Source organism: Morone saxatilis, unplaced genomic scaffold (assembly GCF_004916995.1).
Source record: "Morone saxatilis isolate NCDOM2014 unplaced genomic scaffold, NCSU_SB_2.0 Contig21, whole genome shotgun sequence".
Taxonomy (NCBI): Eukaryota; Metazoa; Chordata; class Actinopteri; family Moronidae; genus Morone; species Morone saxatilis.
Genome location: NW_023339774.1, coordinates 11,052,758 through 11,067,970, shown reverse-complemented (window position 1 = coordinate 11,067,970; position 15,213 = coordinate 11,052,758). Strand labels below are relative to the sequence as shown.

General features: G+C 38.6%; 1 protein-coding gene across 2 annotated transcripts in view; it reads right to left on the bottom strand.

Moving 5' to 3' along the window:
• The window catches only part of sppl3 (signal peptide peptidase 3), a 22,938-nt gene extending 16,329 nt beyond the window's left edge, over positions 1–6,609 (bottom strand). For both annotated transcript variants that reach the window (XM_035668277.1, XM_035668278.1), the window contains exon 1: positions 6,001–6,609. In XM_035668277.1, the coding sequence (XP_035524170.1) occupies positions 6,001–6,026 (26 nt within the window). In that variant the 5' untranslated portion in view covers positions 6,027–6,609. The remainder of the gene's footprint in view (positions 1–6,000) is intronic.
• Between the last annotated feature and the right edge of the window lie 8,604 nt (positions 6,610–15,213).

Below are 15,213 nucleotides of genomic sequence, written 5' to 3'. Positions count from 1 at the left end.
TTGGTTGTGAGAGAGATTAGATAGATCGATAGATTAGATTTGAATAGGATAGATAGATAGATAGAAGACTGATAGATGATAGTAGATAGATAGATGATGATAGACGTAGATTGCTTCTCGCCTCGATAGGACACTAGATGACATAGATAGGATACTTTTTTGAGTTCAAGCTGGGAAATTGCAGAATATGGCATATATGGTAATGTGCTGTTTTTCTTTTCGCTTGTGATAGTGAAAAGTAGGGAATACTGAACATCAAAAGATTTTCTCCACACATGGACTGCAAGGCTTACAAATCAACCCTCCTTATAACCTACAGAATGAACTGTGAAACATTAGGGATATAACAACAATTTATCAGTTAGTTGATGAACAATCGACCATGTAAGTCATTTATCAAGTAATAGCTTCTTATGGGTATTCTTTTATATATATATATTTATTTATTTTGGGAGGCTTTTTGCCTTCCATGGATGGTGACGCATAGCAAAACAGGTTAGACTTGAAACCATGCAGCAAGGCCTCAGCCTTGGTACAGTCAGCTCTACCAGGTGAGCTATTTGTACGCCCCCATTCATCGTTATTTTTAATGTTATAGACTAACTTAATCTTTCTAACTATTCTCAGCCAAGAATAACATTGTGAGGACTGCTGTTATTGCTAAGCAGACTTTCGGTTCAATAGATGTGGTTGCTGCAGTGTTCAGATTAGAGATTCAACATGGCAGACAATGTGGGCAAAGTGGTTTAACTGTGTAATCTTTTTCCCCTTTTGGGCTGAGCTTGGTTACAAAGCAAGGTGAAACGTGACTTAAAAGTAATCTCCAGTAAATTGGTATGTTTGCAAAGCCAAAGTAAGGCTTTAGTCAGGACAAATTGGGCAAATCTACAGCATGGATGACCTCAAGTCTTACTCTATTACTGTGCTACTCAGAAAACAAAGGTGTATTTAACATTTTTGAAAATCTTGCCCACAACATATATCATATTTACATTTTATTGTTAACATAGCTGTAATGTTAAGTCCTGTCCTGTCCTGTCTTTCTCAGTCATAAAAATGAATGGGACATTTATGAAGTGCGCTCTTATAACCAGCCCTGAAGATAACACAGACTGGACCCTTTGGCTGTGCAACAAAGCGTTCAACTGAGATGCTAAACCAAAGGAAAGGCACGTGACAACTGGGAAAAGACCAGGGCTACAGCAAAAGTCATGAATGAAAATTATGCAGAATAGTGCTTTGCGATATACCGGATAAACAGGTTTCAATTTCCTCTTATCTCTTTGAATACATGTTATTATTATTATAATAATAATATTGTATGTCACTTTAAAGTTGTTTGTTGTTGTTTTATTGTTGAAATTGTTGGCATATCTTTTTTATTTTTAAGTTGTTTTTACTACGTTGCAGTTTGAACAATAAAATACTTTCTGCGCACAGACAACTGCTTTCAATGTTTCTATGTTTTGTTTGTACTCCTGACAGTAGAATAAGCCACTATAAACCTATATAAAAAAATAAAAAAAAACAGTCATGCAAAAAATATAAATACTACGATACACCATGAAACTGCCAGAATCTTAAAAAATGCCATGACACAACATTTTGGTCACACCGCCGAGCACTAACACAGAATGAAGGCCAGTATTTTAAAATTTCTACTCAGTTTCCCTGTGATAGCAAATGGAGGCAAAATATAATGATTTAGGATTTAAGACAAGATTTCTTTTTCTCCTCCTAATTAGCAGATTAAAAGCTTTCCTAAGATGGCACCAACAAGCGCAGTGAATGGTTACTGTTTACCAGATACAAAGTGTGGTACGGCATTTGACCTTTGCATAGACGGATAAGTAAAATTCAACACTATATGACAACTGCTTAGGTTTACTTAATATGTCTACGTGACCGGGTATCACTGTATGCACTTCAGGGAAGCACTTACTACATAATTTGACCTAAAATGTGATGGTTGAATAGTTCTGATGAACACTGCACACATTCGACAAGCTGCAAAACTGAAAAAGAGGAAGAGAAAGTCAGAGAAAGCTATTCCTTTGACAAAACATTGTACAAGTATGATGGTGACAAAAACCCACCCCCACCGACGGTTAGGAATCAAGCAAGCTGCAAAATGATGTGCTGCTGTGAAGGCTGTTCAAAGTGGCATCAAACAAGACGCCTTCAAACCTGTACATTAGCCAATCTGTTACAACAAGGCTCAACAGGGCTTTCTATGGTTTACTTATTAGCAGTTTATCCAGGCAGCAATATAGTAGCTATAAAACTAATTGTGCAGAACAGAACGTGTGAATGCTGCTGAGCACAGCCTCCTCACAAATTGTCTGTACCCGCCGTCATTAGAGGTCTGTGTCTTGATTTAGTCAAACACCACTAATAAAATAAATTGTATGACTTCTGCTTGTGGTGGCTTAATGTAATGGTTTTATGCTCATAAAGCTTTTTATTATTACATGAAAGGTATGTAACAACTGGTAGCTGTTTGTATTTCTGTTTTCAAGGTAATGGCAGCACAGGGTCGTGTTAAATGGCTCAACATGTGTTGTAGTCTGGAGTTAGTGTAGCTGCTACTGTCCCGCTGAACAGTCACAGTGACCAAGGCAGAGTAACAAAAATAGACTTAACTGGCAGGAGTAACACTTTCAAATGTTTGCTAAGGGTAGCTTGATTTCGACTACTGGGTAAGCCTGAATTAAAACTGCTATGGTTGCATTTAAGATCCAGCAGAGCTGTTTTACCTCACTGATGTTAGTATGGAGTAAAGACACCATAAACTGACCAGGGAACGTACATGACAATAAAGCTGGGATGGTAATGACACAGTTTACAGGTTCAACGGCAGTAGCGTTTCTCTGTTACAACCATGCAAGTGTTTCCTACAATAATTCACCTTAAACGCACATAGTTGCAGATTCAAATGAAAGCACATGCATAAGAAAGCAATCATGTGACAGATGACTGTATAAGAAGCTGGCCGATATTTTGACCAGATAAGCTGTTTGAGTCTTTGCACTCTGCAGTAGTAAAATGCAAATGTGACTTTTCATCAGTTTGGTTTGTAAAAAGAAAATAATATTGCCAGCATGAACACACAAGCTTTAATTTAGCTTCGACTGTTTTGCCACCTGCACCAATTATTCATCTCTGAAGTTCTTCAGTGACATTTAGGCCATTTCTGGCACAAAAGATGGTCACTGTCCTAATAATGTTTTTCTGCTTAGCTTGCACATTAACACAAGAAACTACACACTCAAGCCCCATTCAGACGGGCTTTATGTTTCTAGCCGAGGTGGGGTGGTTTTAAAGGAAAACACCAACAATTAAAAGAAAGAAACGTTTAGTCTTAACAGGCATTAGATGAAAAGATTGATCATAATATAATATTTATGTCTCCACACATGTAATGGTCCAAGACATGTTTATCTTAGCGTAACACAAGGACTGGACGCCACAATAATAAGACCATTTTCAAGCTTCTGAAAGGTGAACTTATCTCTTTTTCTTTGTTGATGAAGGCTAGTTATTTTCCTTTGTGTTTGTGCTTGGCTTAGTCATAACACCTTGTAGTTTTAGCCACCATTTCCACCTGGCGTTGAACTGTGATCTGTGTATGGATATAAATCCAGATAAGGAATAACGAATGTTAACGCCATGTGCAAAGTATGCAAGTCCGACAAAAGCAGTAACTAGCAAGTCTCCCCTCACGAGCAGCAATTCAAAAATACATGACGACCACCTATGGCACTGCTTCTCTTAAAAGTCCAGTTTGTAACATTTAGAAGGATTCACTGGCAGAAATGGAATATAACATTCACAGGTATATTTCTATTAGTGTATAATCACCTGAAAATAGTGATTGGTGTGTTTTCGCTACCTTTTTATCTACACAGTGAGCAGGTCCTCTTCTAAAGGAGGCCACAGTCTTTAACCTGGGGCGCACCATGTTTGTTCATAAGCCCGCCAAACTAATTTACATATTGAGATCCAGTCACAATAGAGGCAGACAGAAACAATGCTTATTAATACCAGGTATAAATGCAAAGGCCCGTGGAGTGCATGTCAATATCCAGATATAGATGATAATACAGCTGTAAATGGGGCTTTTCTATACTGTTCATTTTATAAATTATATACATACATAATACTTTATATCTTATTTTTGATTCTGTTCTTAAGGTCAGGGTTTTTAATTTTAGTTTAATGTATGTTTTGTATTTTGTATGCTACTGGATGCTTGAATTTCCCTCGGGATAAATAAAGTATCTATCTATCTATCTATCTTTAGACTGCAAGTGTTTTTCTGTAATGAAAAACCTAAAAAAGCTAATTCATATCAAACAAAAACATGTTAAATTAGATTTCTGTCACCTGTTATTGGCAATAAACAAATCCACCATTTCTTCACATTACATTTAAAACATGATATTTTTGTCAGTGTCTATGAGGCGGTCCCCTTCCATAAAGTACAACCCCCCCCAAAATCAACATTACCCAAACATGACTAAATAAATGTTACGGGAGAGCTCGATAGACGGGGGTTTCTTAAACAACAATGGGTGTTTCCTACATGCTGAATATTGATAGTAAAAACAGATGTTCTAACAGCCCCCTTAATATTACAAAATACAGGTCAAATTTAAAATGAAGAAAACAGAACTCCTGTATCAACACCCCAGATAAATGAGATGAAGAAGTTTATAAATGTTTTGTCTGTGCTGATGAGAAATCCTCTGGCCTAATCCTACATCAAACTGGAAATTCTGCAGTGGTTGAGCTTCTCCTCCTGTGAGCAATTTCCCTACTAATACTACAACAAAATTAAAAAGCCAGGTGTTTACAAATATCAGGAAGGGCTTCTGTTACCCAATCTCAAAGTGATACATACAATCCAGACTACAAAGACTTTTAGTCTAGACTAACTCCAGAAAGATCACATCAATTCATGCCATTAATTAAGAGTTAATGAGAGAGCAAACCCAAAGGACCAGCACACAGCATTACTGTGGATCTCTAGTTACCATTCAATAATCCTGGTCTGCTCTTAAAGCTACTGGTTTGGACTATTCGCACACACAAGAGGATGCTGCTCTTAAAAAAAATGTTCATTAACTTACAAACGCTGGGACAAACATGTTGCTGGGATCAAACGAGCATAATTTAGCCTACATTAATTAGCCTAGGCCTCGACAGAAGTCAGGTCATTTTCATTCATGGAGACAACGCATTTCAGTGATCACATCATCTCGGTCTGGCTGCGTTTAATCAATTGTTCACCAAACACTAAAATGAAACCTGGTTATCCTGGCCTTCACTGTGTTCACTAACCCTAATCCTAACCCAACGACTCTGTAAATGTGATCTGTGGCAGCCTGTCTTGTGTCACAACCAAGCTCACCCTAAAACTGGCATTTTTTTTGAGGGGGGGGGACATGACTGCGATGGCAGCTAGCTTAGCTCCACGGCACAACCTTTGTTATTGTGTACAGCGGCTCGACGACGAAAGCTAGCCCCCTAAATCAGCTAAAGTGTTGACACAGCTAACGTCCACCGATCTGCATGACACGACTGTGCAACGAGGTGCTAAACTGCGGTTTTCGTAAAGCAAGCTCTGGTCAATATGAGCGAAAAAGAGCCATTTGTCGACAGGCTAACCCACAATGAGCTGTTAGCAGTCGGTAACGTTAGCTCAGCGATCAGCTGGTGATTAGCCGCTGCGAGCTAGTTAGCTGTTAGCAATATCAAGAGCTGCAGGAGGGGGGGGGGGGGGCGGGGAAAAAAAAGAAATATTATAATGAGTGACATTTTTTTCCTCTCTAGACGGTGATAAAACACCTGTGTGCGTGGCCGTGAAGAGCCAAGTGTTCCCCGTGCATTGCCAGCCATATAATTGATTGGTTTAGTGACCTATATCGATGAGGGTTGGCAGCAGCTAGCGTTAGGTAGCTGCTACTAATCGGCAGCGCGATGCCTGTGCGCACTCACCAGGATGAGTAGCCTTGCTCCGCCATATCGCCGAAAACAGTGGGTTCCGCGACTGTGGCTCACACAGATTCAGGTCCCGGTGACAAGCCGCTGGGACCTCGGAGAGGTTTTCTGCTTATCCTTCACAATCCGCCGTCCTAGCAGTTACTTTTAGGTGACAACATGGTGATACATCCCGGCGGCAGCTAGTGATCACTAGCTGAATATCTTGCAATTGAAACGGGAATGATGTTTTTTTTTTTTTTTTTTGCTATCGTTAGGTGGACAAGACAAAGCACCCCGAGAAACACACACTGGTGTTATTTTCGTCGGTTTTCGCTAATGTCCTGCCGTCACCCCCCTTGGCCGAGAAGGCTCGGTCTCCAACGATGCTACACCCACTGTAAATCCATATTCAGCATGATGTGTCCGGGGTAAATTCGGATATTCCTCAAGTCTGCACCCGTAGCTGTTATGGAAGACGTTCAGCTTTGTTTTCTATGGCGAGAGTCACGGGAACGCGCAAAATCGCCCTGCTGTAGAGCTTTACAAGTAGGACGTGCACTGAACCGCTTTTGTGCACTGCTCGCAATGGTTTCCCTTCAGCTGGCAGCAGCCTATCGTACACACTCTCTCTCTCTCTCTCTCTCTCTCTCTCTCTCTCTCTCTCTCCTTCCTTCTCATCCTCTCCTCTCTTTCACAACACACACACAACACACCACACACACACACACACACACACCTCGACGATTGTAATATGTAAGTTATGGTTGTGCGTTTGGTTAATGGTCGAAGTATTTTATATAAGAGCGGAAACGTGATTTTTAGTTACTGATTATAAATGCTGAAAATAAGATAAACCCCTGAATAATAGATTTAATTAAACATTAAGGTCAGAAACACTTTTTTTTTTTTTTTTTCTTTTACCGAATTACAATTAGATAACTTCAATCAACTGCTATAAATTACATGGACTTTAGGTCTTTTTTTTTAAATATTATTTAGCTAATAAAGACTCCTTTAGTCATGAATAGGCCGAGGGGCCTTTGTCACGTGAATGGTTTACAGAGTTATCTAGACTTCTACACTTTTAATTAAAATATGTAATATGTATTTTCACGCTCCAGGGTCCGAAGGCCTCTGGTCAAAAGATAAAAATTAGGCTGCAATACAAAATAAAACAACTAAATATAAAACATTATGGTGGAGGCAATAAGCCAATCAATTAAAATCTAATTAAACATATGTTAGGCCTCACCATTGGCAGTATGGGCCTTACATATTGTGGCGCCCCCTCAGGCTCATCAGTGTAATTACAAAAAAACTAGAATTACTAAGGGTTGACTTGAAATACATGTATGACTAAAAACAGCATTTGCATCAAGCGGGATCCACAATCCTTCATCTATGGGGACCTGTGAGATGATCAAACTCTAAGACAAGTTAGTAACGTGCATTAATGGGACATGAATGTGTGCAGATACAGAGGGAGAGGAAGAGAGAGGCAGTCTAGGCCTAATATCAGCATAACTAAGGGAGGCTCAGGACTCCACTGAGCCAGTCCTAACTATAAGCTTTATCAAAGAGGAATGCGTTCAGCCTGCTCTTAAATTCCGAGCCGAAACTGGAAGCTGGTTCCACAGGAGAGGAGCTCGGTAGCTGAAGGCTGTTGCTCCTGTTCTACTTCTGGAGAGTAACTAGACTCACAACACTTAAAGGCCTCTTCAGGAAGGGACAGAGCAGGCTGTTCTTTCAGTGTGTGCAACAGGCTCCTGAAGACCAGCCTGTAGTAACCAGGCTGATTACTGGGGATTAGAAAAATAAGTAACTATAATCAGCCCAGATTACATTTGATAAAATGTGTTATTAGATTATAGTTACATTGTCAAGGATTACTTTACTGTGTTTTTTTGATTACGTCGTTAACCCATTAGGACCCAGGGTGTCACACATCCTTTAAATGTTCTGGAAAAAAATGTGTTCTGTTTGTCTATTTAATCTTTTTTATGTCCCCCAAATTTTCCTTGAAGGAGAAATGGGTCCGTGTTCTTATGGGTTAAAATATATAAATAAAAACGCACATCTGGTCTGACATACTAGGTTTCTTAAAGAAGTGCTCCACTTTGTGGTAGACCTGGCGGAAGAACAATTCAAGATGCGGCAGTTCCTCTAAAACTGCCTTCCGTTCCTGGAAATATCGCTGCGTCAGTTTTTTTGATTTAGGGCAATATTTTCAGTGTTTGATTTGGAAGTAATCCAAAAGTATTCAGATTAAATTAGGTAACCGACTGCATTTCAAAGTAATCTGACCAAACTCAGAGTAACCAGTGCTCTGTTTTTAAATATGGTCACAATCTGCCCTTCTAGTCCTGAGTTATGGTGTTGAATAATGGCCTGAAAAGTGTTTTTGCAGATCATTATGATGTCACAATGAAGCTGACTTTTGGCCGTTTGGATATAAAATGTGTCACCTCTTCATCCTTTGTGTGAAATTGCTTTTTTTGTTTTAAATTTTTGGGGGCTTTTATTGCCTTTAATCGATTGTGACAGCTGTAGAGTGACAGGGAATGGGGGTAAGAGATAGAGGCGAGTCAAATCTATGGCCGCTGCAGCAAGGATTCAGCCTTGGTAATGGGGCACCAGCTCCACCGGGTGAGCTTTCAGGACGTCCCATCTGTGTGAAATTTTTTCATAATTAGTGTTTGACTTCTTGAGTTATGGCCAAAAACATGTTTTGTGAGGTCACAGTGACCTTGACCTTTGGCCACCCAAATTTCTGTTGTATAGAAATGTAAACAAACCTTGCAGTTTTCCCATTAGTCAGAGTAGAGCCTTCATTATTAGTCTTTATTAGTTCATAATTTGCAGTGATTGCATAGAATGAGCAATAAGACACATCTTTCTATTAGACATAGATCCCGAGAGGTTCCTCTTATATACCTACAACACGGGAATTTGCCCTTGAAGATTTTACGTTCACTCTCCATCCTGAACACTGCAACGAGCTAGCTGTGCTAGCTTAAATATTATTGCATCTACATATTCCCTTAAAAAGCTTCAGCCAAATGAAAGGTCCTTATTGTTGACATATTGTACATCAGCACTGCCTGCAGTTTTGTGTGTAGAAAACAAGTAAACAAACATTATGATTCCCCACTTCAGCCACTTGTACTAAAGCTCCACTAGCATCCCTAGAGGCTGTAATATACAGCCCTCATTAAAAGAGTGTTGGATGGAACAAACAACATATAATTTTTATTAGCCATGCTAGAGGCGTGGCTCTAGGGGCGATATCAGTCAGTCAGTTTCAACCTTGGTTCAAACTGATATATTTCAACAACCAGTGGATGGATTTCCATGACACTGTGTACAGACTTTGGTGATACTCTGATGTTTCCTTGAGCGCGAGGTTGAGGTTGACATTGTGGGTTTATAGCCATATATTTTGTGCAGACATTCATGGTCTGTGTGAGTTTGGTGCTCGCCAAACTTTTCATCTAGTGCAATCATCAGGTAGAAATTTTAATTTGAGCACTAATTGGGTGTGTCTCCCTTACTCTAACAACTTCTTGTTGTTGTCATTAACAATGGGCATTACGGCCTCACAGAGCTGTTAGCTGGTCTGTCTTGTTCTGTTCAAAGAGCCTCATCAGTATGCAGTACAACTGAAAGACCAAGGGGTCATTTAAATCAGGGTTTGTCTCATTTGGGTAAAACCCAAGGTTCATAACAGTTCATGACAGACAGTATACTGATCAAATTATGAGATATATTGTGGGTAAAGTTAACATTTTTGATTGAAGGTGCACAAAAAGAAGGCTGAGGGAAACTTTTTCCTCTTGGTAGCATAAATAGGCTCAAGGATTTCAATGTCAATCTTCCCATTAGACTTTGATGTCTTCAAGTGATCCAAATCGAGCTCTTAGTTTTTATATTATGTTTATAAAATTGACAATTTAACCTGGTGGTGGGGTTAAAGGAGAATTGTCCAAAATAGAAATGGTATATAATGAAGATCGTGGATGTTTCACAGCAATCTTCTTGTATTAAAGTGGAAATGTTAGTGATGAAGAACCAATGAAGTGATCACCAAACAATTACTTTGATTTGAATATCCAGAATTTCTGGGTATTTTGGATAATAGCTATTGAAATATCTTGTCTTAATGAATACACAAACTGATGCTCAGATGCACACGTCGACAGATGGCCCAAGTGAAGGAAGGATATATAGAGATTTAAGATTCAACGCATTTGGGAGAGCACAATGCAGTCAGATTTAAACACGTGTACTGAAATTTGGGAATACCTTTACATAAAAATGAAGTGATTTGTTGATGTGCCTTCAAATACGCAAATGCTGATTTGCATTTGAGAGCATCTAAAGTTATATGACTACTTTACTATATGCCACAAACCTGCCTACACTTTTGCACACCAGGTTAAAGGTGCACAAGTCTCAGTACTCACCTTTAAATCTAGTTGCAAATTCACAAATCTTTGAACACATTTGCGAATGTCAGTTTAGACATTTTCAATACTGAAGTCCTGATTTCTATGTGTGGTGTAGACACAGCTATTCTGGTCCCTGTTGTTCAGTGATATTAACAAAACAATGTATGTTTAGCTGTGAAACCATCCATGTGAATCCATGAGAATGCTATAAATCATGTGATCATTCTTCTCTAATAGAAAGTTGACCATCACATGAGAGACCTATTCGTGTAAAACATGTACACAAGTCTCTTGTCTTGGCCAAAATGCAGGGATGCAGGCATAACATTGCAAAGCTTTTAATTTCCCATCTTGATTAAGTCTAAATTACAAAGAAAAAGTGCAGGAAAGCCCTTTTCTCCTTTCCACCATCTACACTGTTAAATATGTGTATTGATCTGAGGAAGGTGTTACACCAATTTAAGTCCAATGGAATGAATAATCTTGCTTGACAATAGGAAACTTTGCTATTAGGGCTTAGCTGATGCCAGACGAGACAGTGTCTTTCCTGTAGATAAAGACGGCATTAGGGTTTAGAAAGGGGTCAGTGGGATTCCCTTCAGCCAAAGAGTGTGGGGATTACCAAATTCTGCAAAGAGCTGCTTTTCTTACAGATCATGTACAATCTGTTCTTAGCAAGAGAACCATAGCCACAAGATACAGGAGCAGCACTGACCCAAAGCCTTATTCATTCAAGGTCAAATAAGGTTCTTCTGCAGCATCCATCAACCTGCACTCAGCTACCCTGCCCTGTTTTATTTAGTGTCCATCAGAGTTGACCTACACGAGGATGAACAACCAGCTACAAGTAGAAGTAAAGCCACATCACTCAGAGTTGACCTAGACGAGGATGAACAACCAGCTACACTCTGTGAAAGAAAGGCCAAGCAACAGTGGTTTTGAAGAGGGGCGTTTATAACTATTTAAAGGTTATACATGTGACTTTCAGAAAACTGTTGTTAATGGTGTCGTACCAGCCAACTGACATATCCACTCAGATAGTATTTTGATAGCATTAACGTTAGCGAGTAAACTAAGGTTAGCCAGTCAGCCGCAACCCAGCTACGGTGAATAACGTTATCTGGTGTCGGCCATCTTGACAAAATAATCTGCAAATGTCAATTTTTTACCTGCCAGATCAGCTCCAGGAGTCTGGATGAAGCTAGCTCACATTATTTTGCTACATTAGCTAGCAAGCAATTCGTCCGCATTAGCAAGCAAGCTAACGTTGGCCAGCTAAAACCACAATATCTTGACATTTCTTGTTTCTTGACATTAGCGGACTCCATTTAAAAGCTAGCATTAGCTAGTGTTGTACACTGTTGGCACTCAGGAGCATGCATTAACGTCATTTCCTCTGGATTTTTGCGGAAAATCCTAAAATTGGAACATAGAAATCAGTTCACAGGCAACCAGGATAGGTACAATGCTTCAGAATCATACATCATCATTTATGTTGTTATATTAACACTAATTTTAAGAGTAACTTTGGTATTTTTCAATCTGGACCTTATTTTCCTGTGTTTTCGTGTCATAGTCAGTGGATTCAGGCATACGGTATAAACCAGATGTTATGTTGGTGGATGAGAACAGGACGGTAGAATTTACCTGATTTCTGGCTGGCCGTATTTATTCGAGTAGAGCATATGGATAAGATTACAAATTGAAGAGCAGATGAGGAGAGAGAGGGTGAGCCAGCTGCTGCAAGGCTGTGGAGCTCGAGAGACTGGTGGTGTTCCTGTGGGTGCTGTGACCCTATGTTGTGACCCTATGCCCACAAAGGAGATTTCACAGAATTGAAAAGGTACTGAAAATGTTACATTTTTCTATAGGGTCCTCTCCATAATGTTGCTGGTCTGAGCTGGTCAATAGCAGAAATAAACACTTTTAATGGACGTATTTAGACGGTTACGTTGTTGCCCATTTGCTCTCATACAATACTGGACCAAATTTGTTAGTAACTTTGACACAAAAACATGGGAAAATAAGGTCCCTAGTAAGTTACCCTCTAATAGCAAAGAACCTCTAAATTCTATAATTTCATGCACATGATAACCACGTTGTTGTGAAGAACATCTGAGAAGAACACTGGTTTTTGTTCAGTATATCTGTTATAAAACTCTTCACAATTTTAGAAGTCACAACTTCACTAAGAGAAGAGTATCAAAGATGCCAGACGGGAGTATTTTTTGCAGCAGTGACCATAAAACTAAAGCTGGATCTAAAAGCTGTTGATAGAAGCAGGAGTAGATACACAGAACAGGCAGCCACATATTGAAATCACTGATATAAAAAAATTAGCTTATGATCTCAACTAAATAGACTGAAGGTTTCCAGTTGAAAAAAAACAAATCTACTGTTCTGGCCAGAGGTGTGGACCCGAGTCACAAGACCTTGAGTCAAACTCAAGTCCCAAATTTGATTACTTTAGACTTGACAAAATCAAAAGAGACATGCAACTTTAAACACCAGTGACTTGTGACTTCACTTGGACTTAAACCTTTTGACTTTAAAATACCTGATACCTTCTCCCTAATCCAAAGGTTAAAAAGTATGTTATTTAAAAAGTGTGCAAATCTATTCCATCAATAATTTCCTTTTATTTCTTGAATCAGCTAACATTAACACTGTTGATTCCCAGCAATTCAACACTTAATTCCCCGGATCCACTTTGTTTGAACCAATTCGACAGCCTCCAATCAAGTTTCAGGAGAGAGCCATGAAGAGCTGTGAACTAACGTTATGTTACTAAGCTCCAGTTGGAAAAAATTAGACCAAAGACAGTTGCATCCACCACAGACCCCACCTAGTTTTTCTGTACCAGTCACTGTACAACAATGATCTATTTAAACAGACAAATGTGTACTTTGATGACAAGTTGGCGTCTAAATTAGATGCAGCAATGTACAGTATGAGAAAAATAATGTTTTTTGACATTAAAGCATATAAATATATTCTAGTAGACTGCCCATATAAAAGTATGAATCTGAAAAAGAGCATAATATGGCCTATTTCATACCAGTATATCGTTATTCTGTTGTTAAAATTGCAGGTGAAGAGTGTATTATGACTTGTTTAGGACTTGAAGCCCAAAGTTTAGGACTTGGAACTTGACTTAGTCCCACCTCTGGTTCTGGTGCCACCAACTATGGCTTAGTGTACAAAGGAAGTGTAAAGATTGTTAATGAAGCAGAAGCAAAAAAAAAAAATTATTTATTTGCAGCATTTTTCTTTGGCAGTTGTTTTGGGTTTGTAAGTTTTTGCTTCTGCTTCGTTTCTGTGATTGCAGCATTTTTCTGTTGCTGCGTTTTTCTGTTGCATTTGTTTTTATGTGTTTGTGTGTTTTTGGTTTTGTATCATTCCCGTGTTTGCAGCGTTTTGCCGTTTGCGACACGTTTGCCTTTGTCGGCCACCGTAGATGTCAGCTACACAACAGCTGCAGAAAGGTGTCGCTTATAATGTAAGTGTAAATAAGAAAGCTGTAAAAACGTAGATAAATGTATATTAGCCAGCTCACTGATGTGTGTTCAGTGAACTAAAGATAAGCATGAAGGCGTAGCAATCATTAAGTAAATATATGAGCAACTTAAACAATTCAGATAGTGTCCAATGTTACATTTTAATGAAGATAAAAAAACGAATCGAAATTCATTCATTTGAGGTTGAATTGAAATTACTTTATAATTCATAATTTTATTTTATTTTACTTTATAATTCAAAACTTTTTTGTTGCTGAATATTTTTTGTGTGTGTTCATATACAAAAGGTTTCCTCTTAACAATGTAGTATAAAGATTTGGCCACTAGATGTCAGACATTACTTTGCGAAAAGCTGTGCAAGCTACACAGTGGGGCAGACCATACAAACAAAACACAAGAAATTATTTATATTATTCTACAGTTTATTCATATATTTCCTTGTCTTCTAGCCATAATCAAATATTTATCTTGATCTTTCACGTAGCCAACCAGTAATTGGTGCTATAATTGATGGAGGCACCCCATCAATTATTTCTATCAAGGTCTTTTTGCAAAATTTACACCTCAATAACATTTCATAGACAGGATTATAAATCACTGCGTTTATAATCCTGTCTATGAAATGTTTGCCTTCCACCACCTTCAGTTGAAGAATGGACCTCATTATAGCAGGTGCTCACACATCAGATGTTGCACATCCTGTACGCAGACTGGCCCTGCTAAATGCTTCATTTCTCTAACTGATTTAAAGTACCTGATTACACTTCTGAACTGATTAAATGGGGAGAATGAACACACTCCTGCTATAGTTGTAGATCTGCTGATAGTTCAGGTTTGTGTTTCTGTTGGTTCTGCAAGGTCGAAGGCCCTGTGAATGACTCTTTAACATGATCCTAATGTAACGAAGCAGGGTATATATATATATATATATATATATATGTACACAGGCTTACTAAAACAATACATTGATACATTTTAAAGTGTTTATTCTAATATTTGCAGTGTTACTTACTTAGGCACCTCGTGGCATTCATTCTAAGTCAGTAAATGCATGTTTTAGAAAGGCTGCCCCCCTCAAACACTAACCTCAAGTGAAAGCAGCAGGTTTCTTTGAGTTTTATATGAATATATATCTATATGAAATGCTATGATTTTACGCTGTACAAATGAAACTGAATTTATTTGTATTGTAGTGGCCATCTGAAACATATCCTCAGAGTAGAATGATTGGATTAAAATGCGGTCACAAAGCAGAAATCACT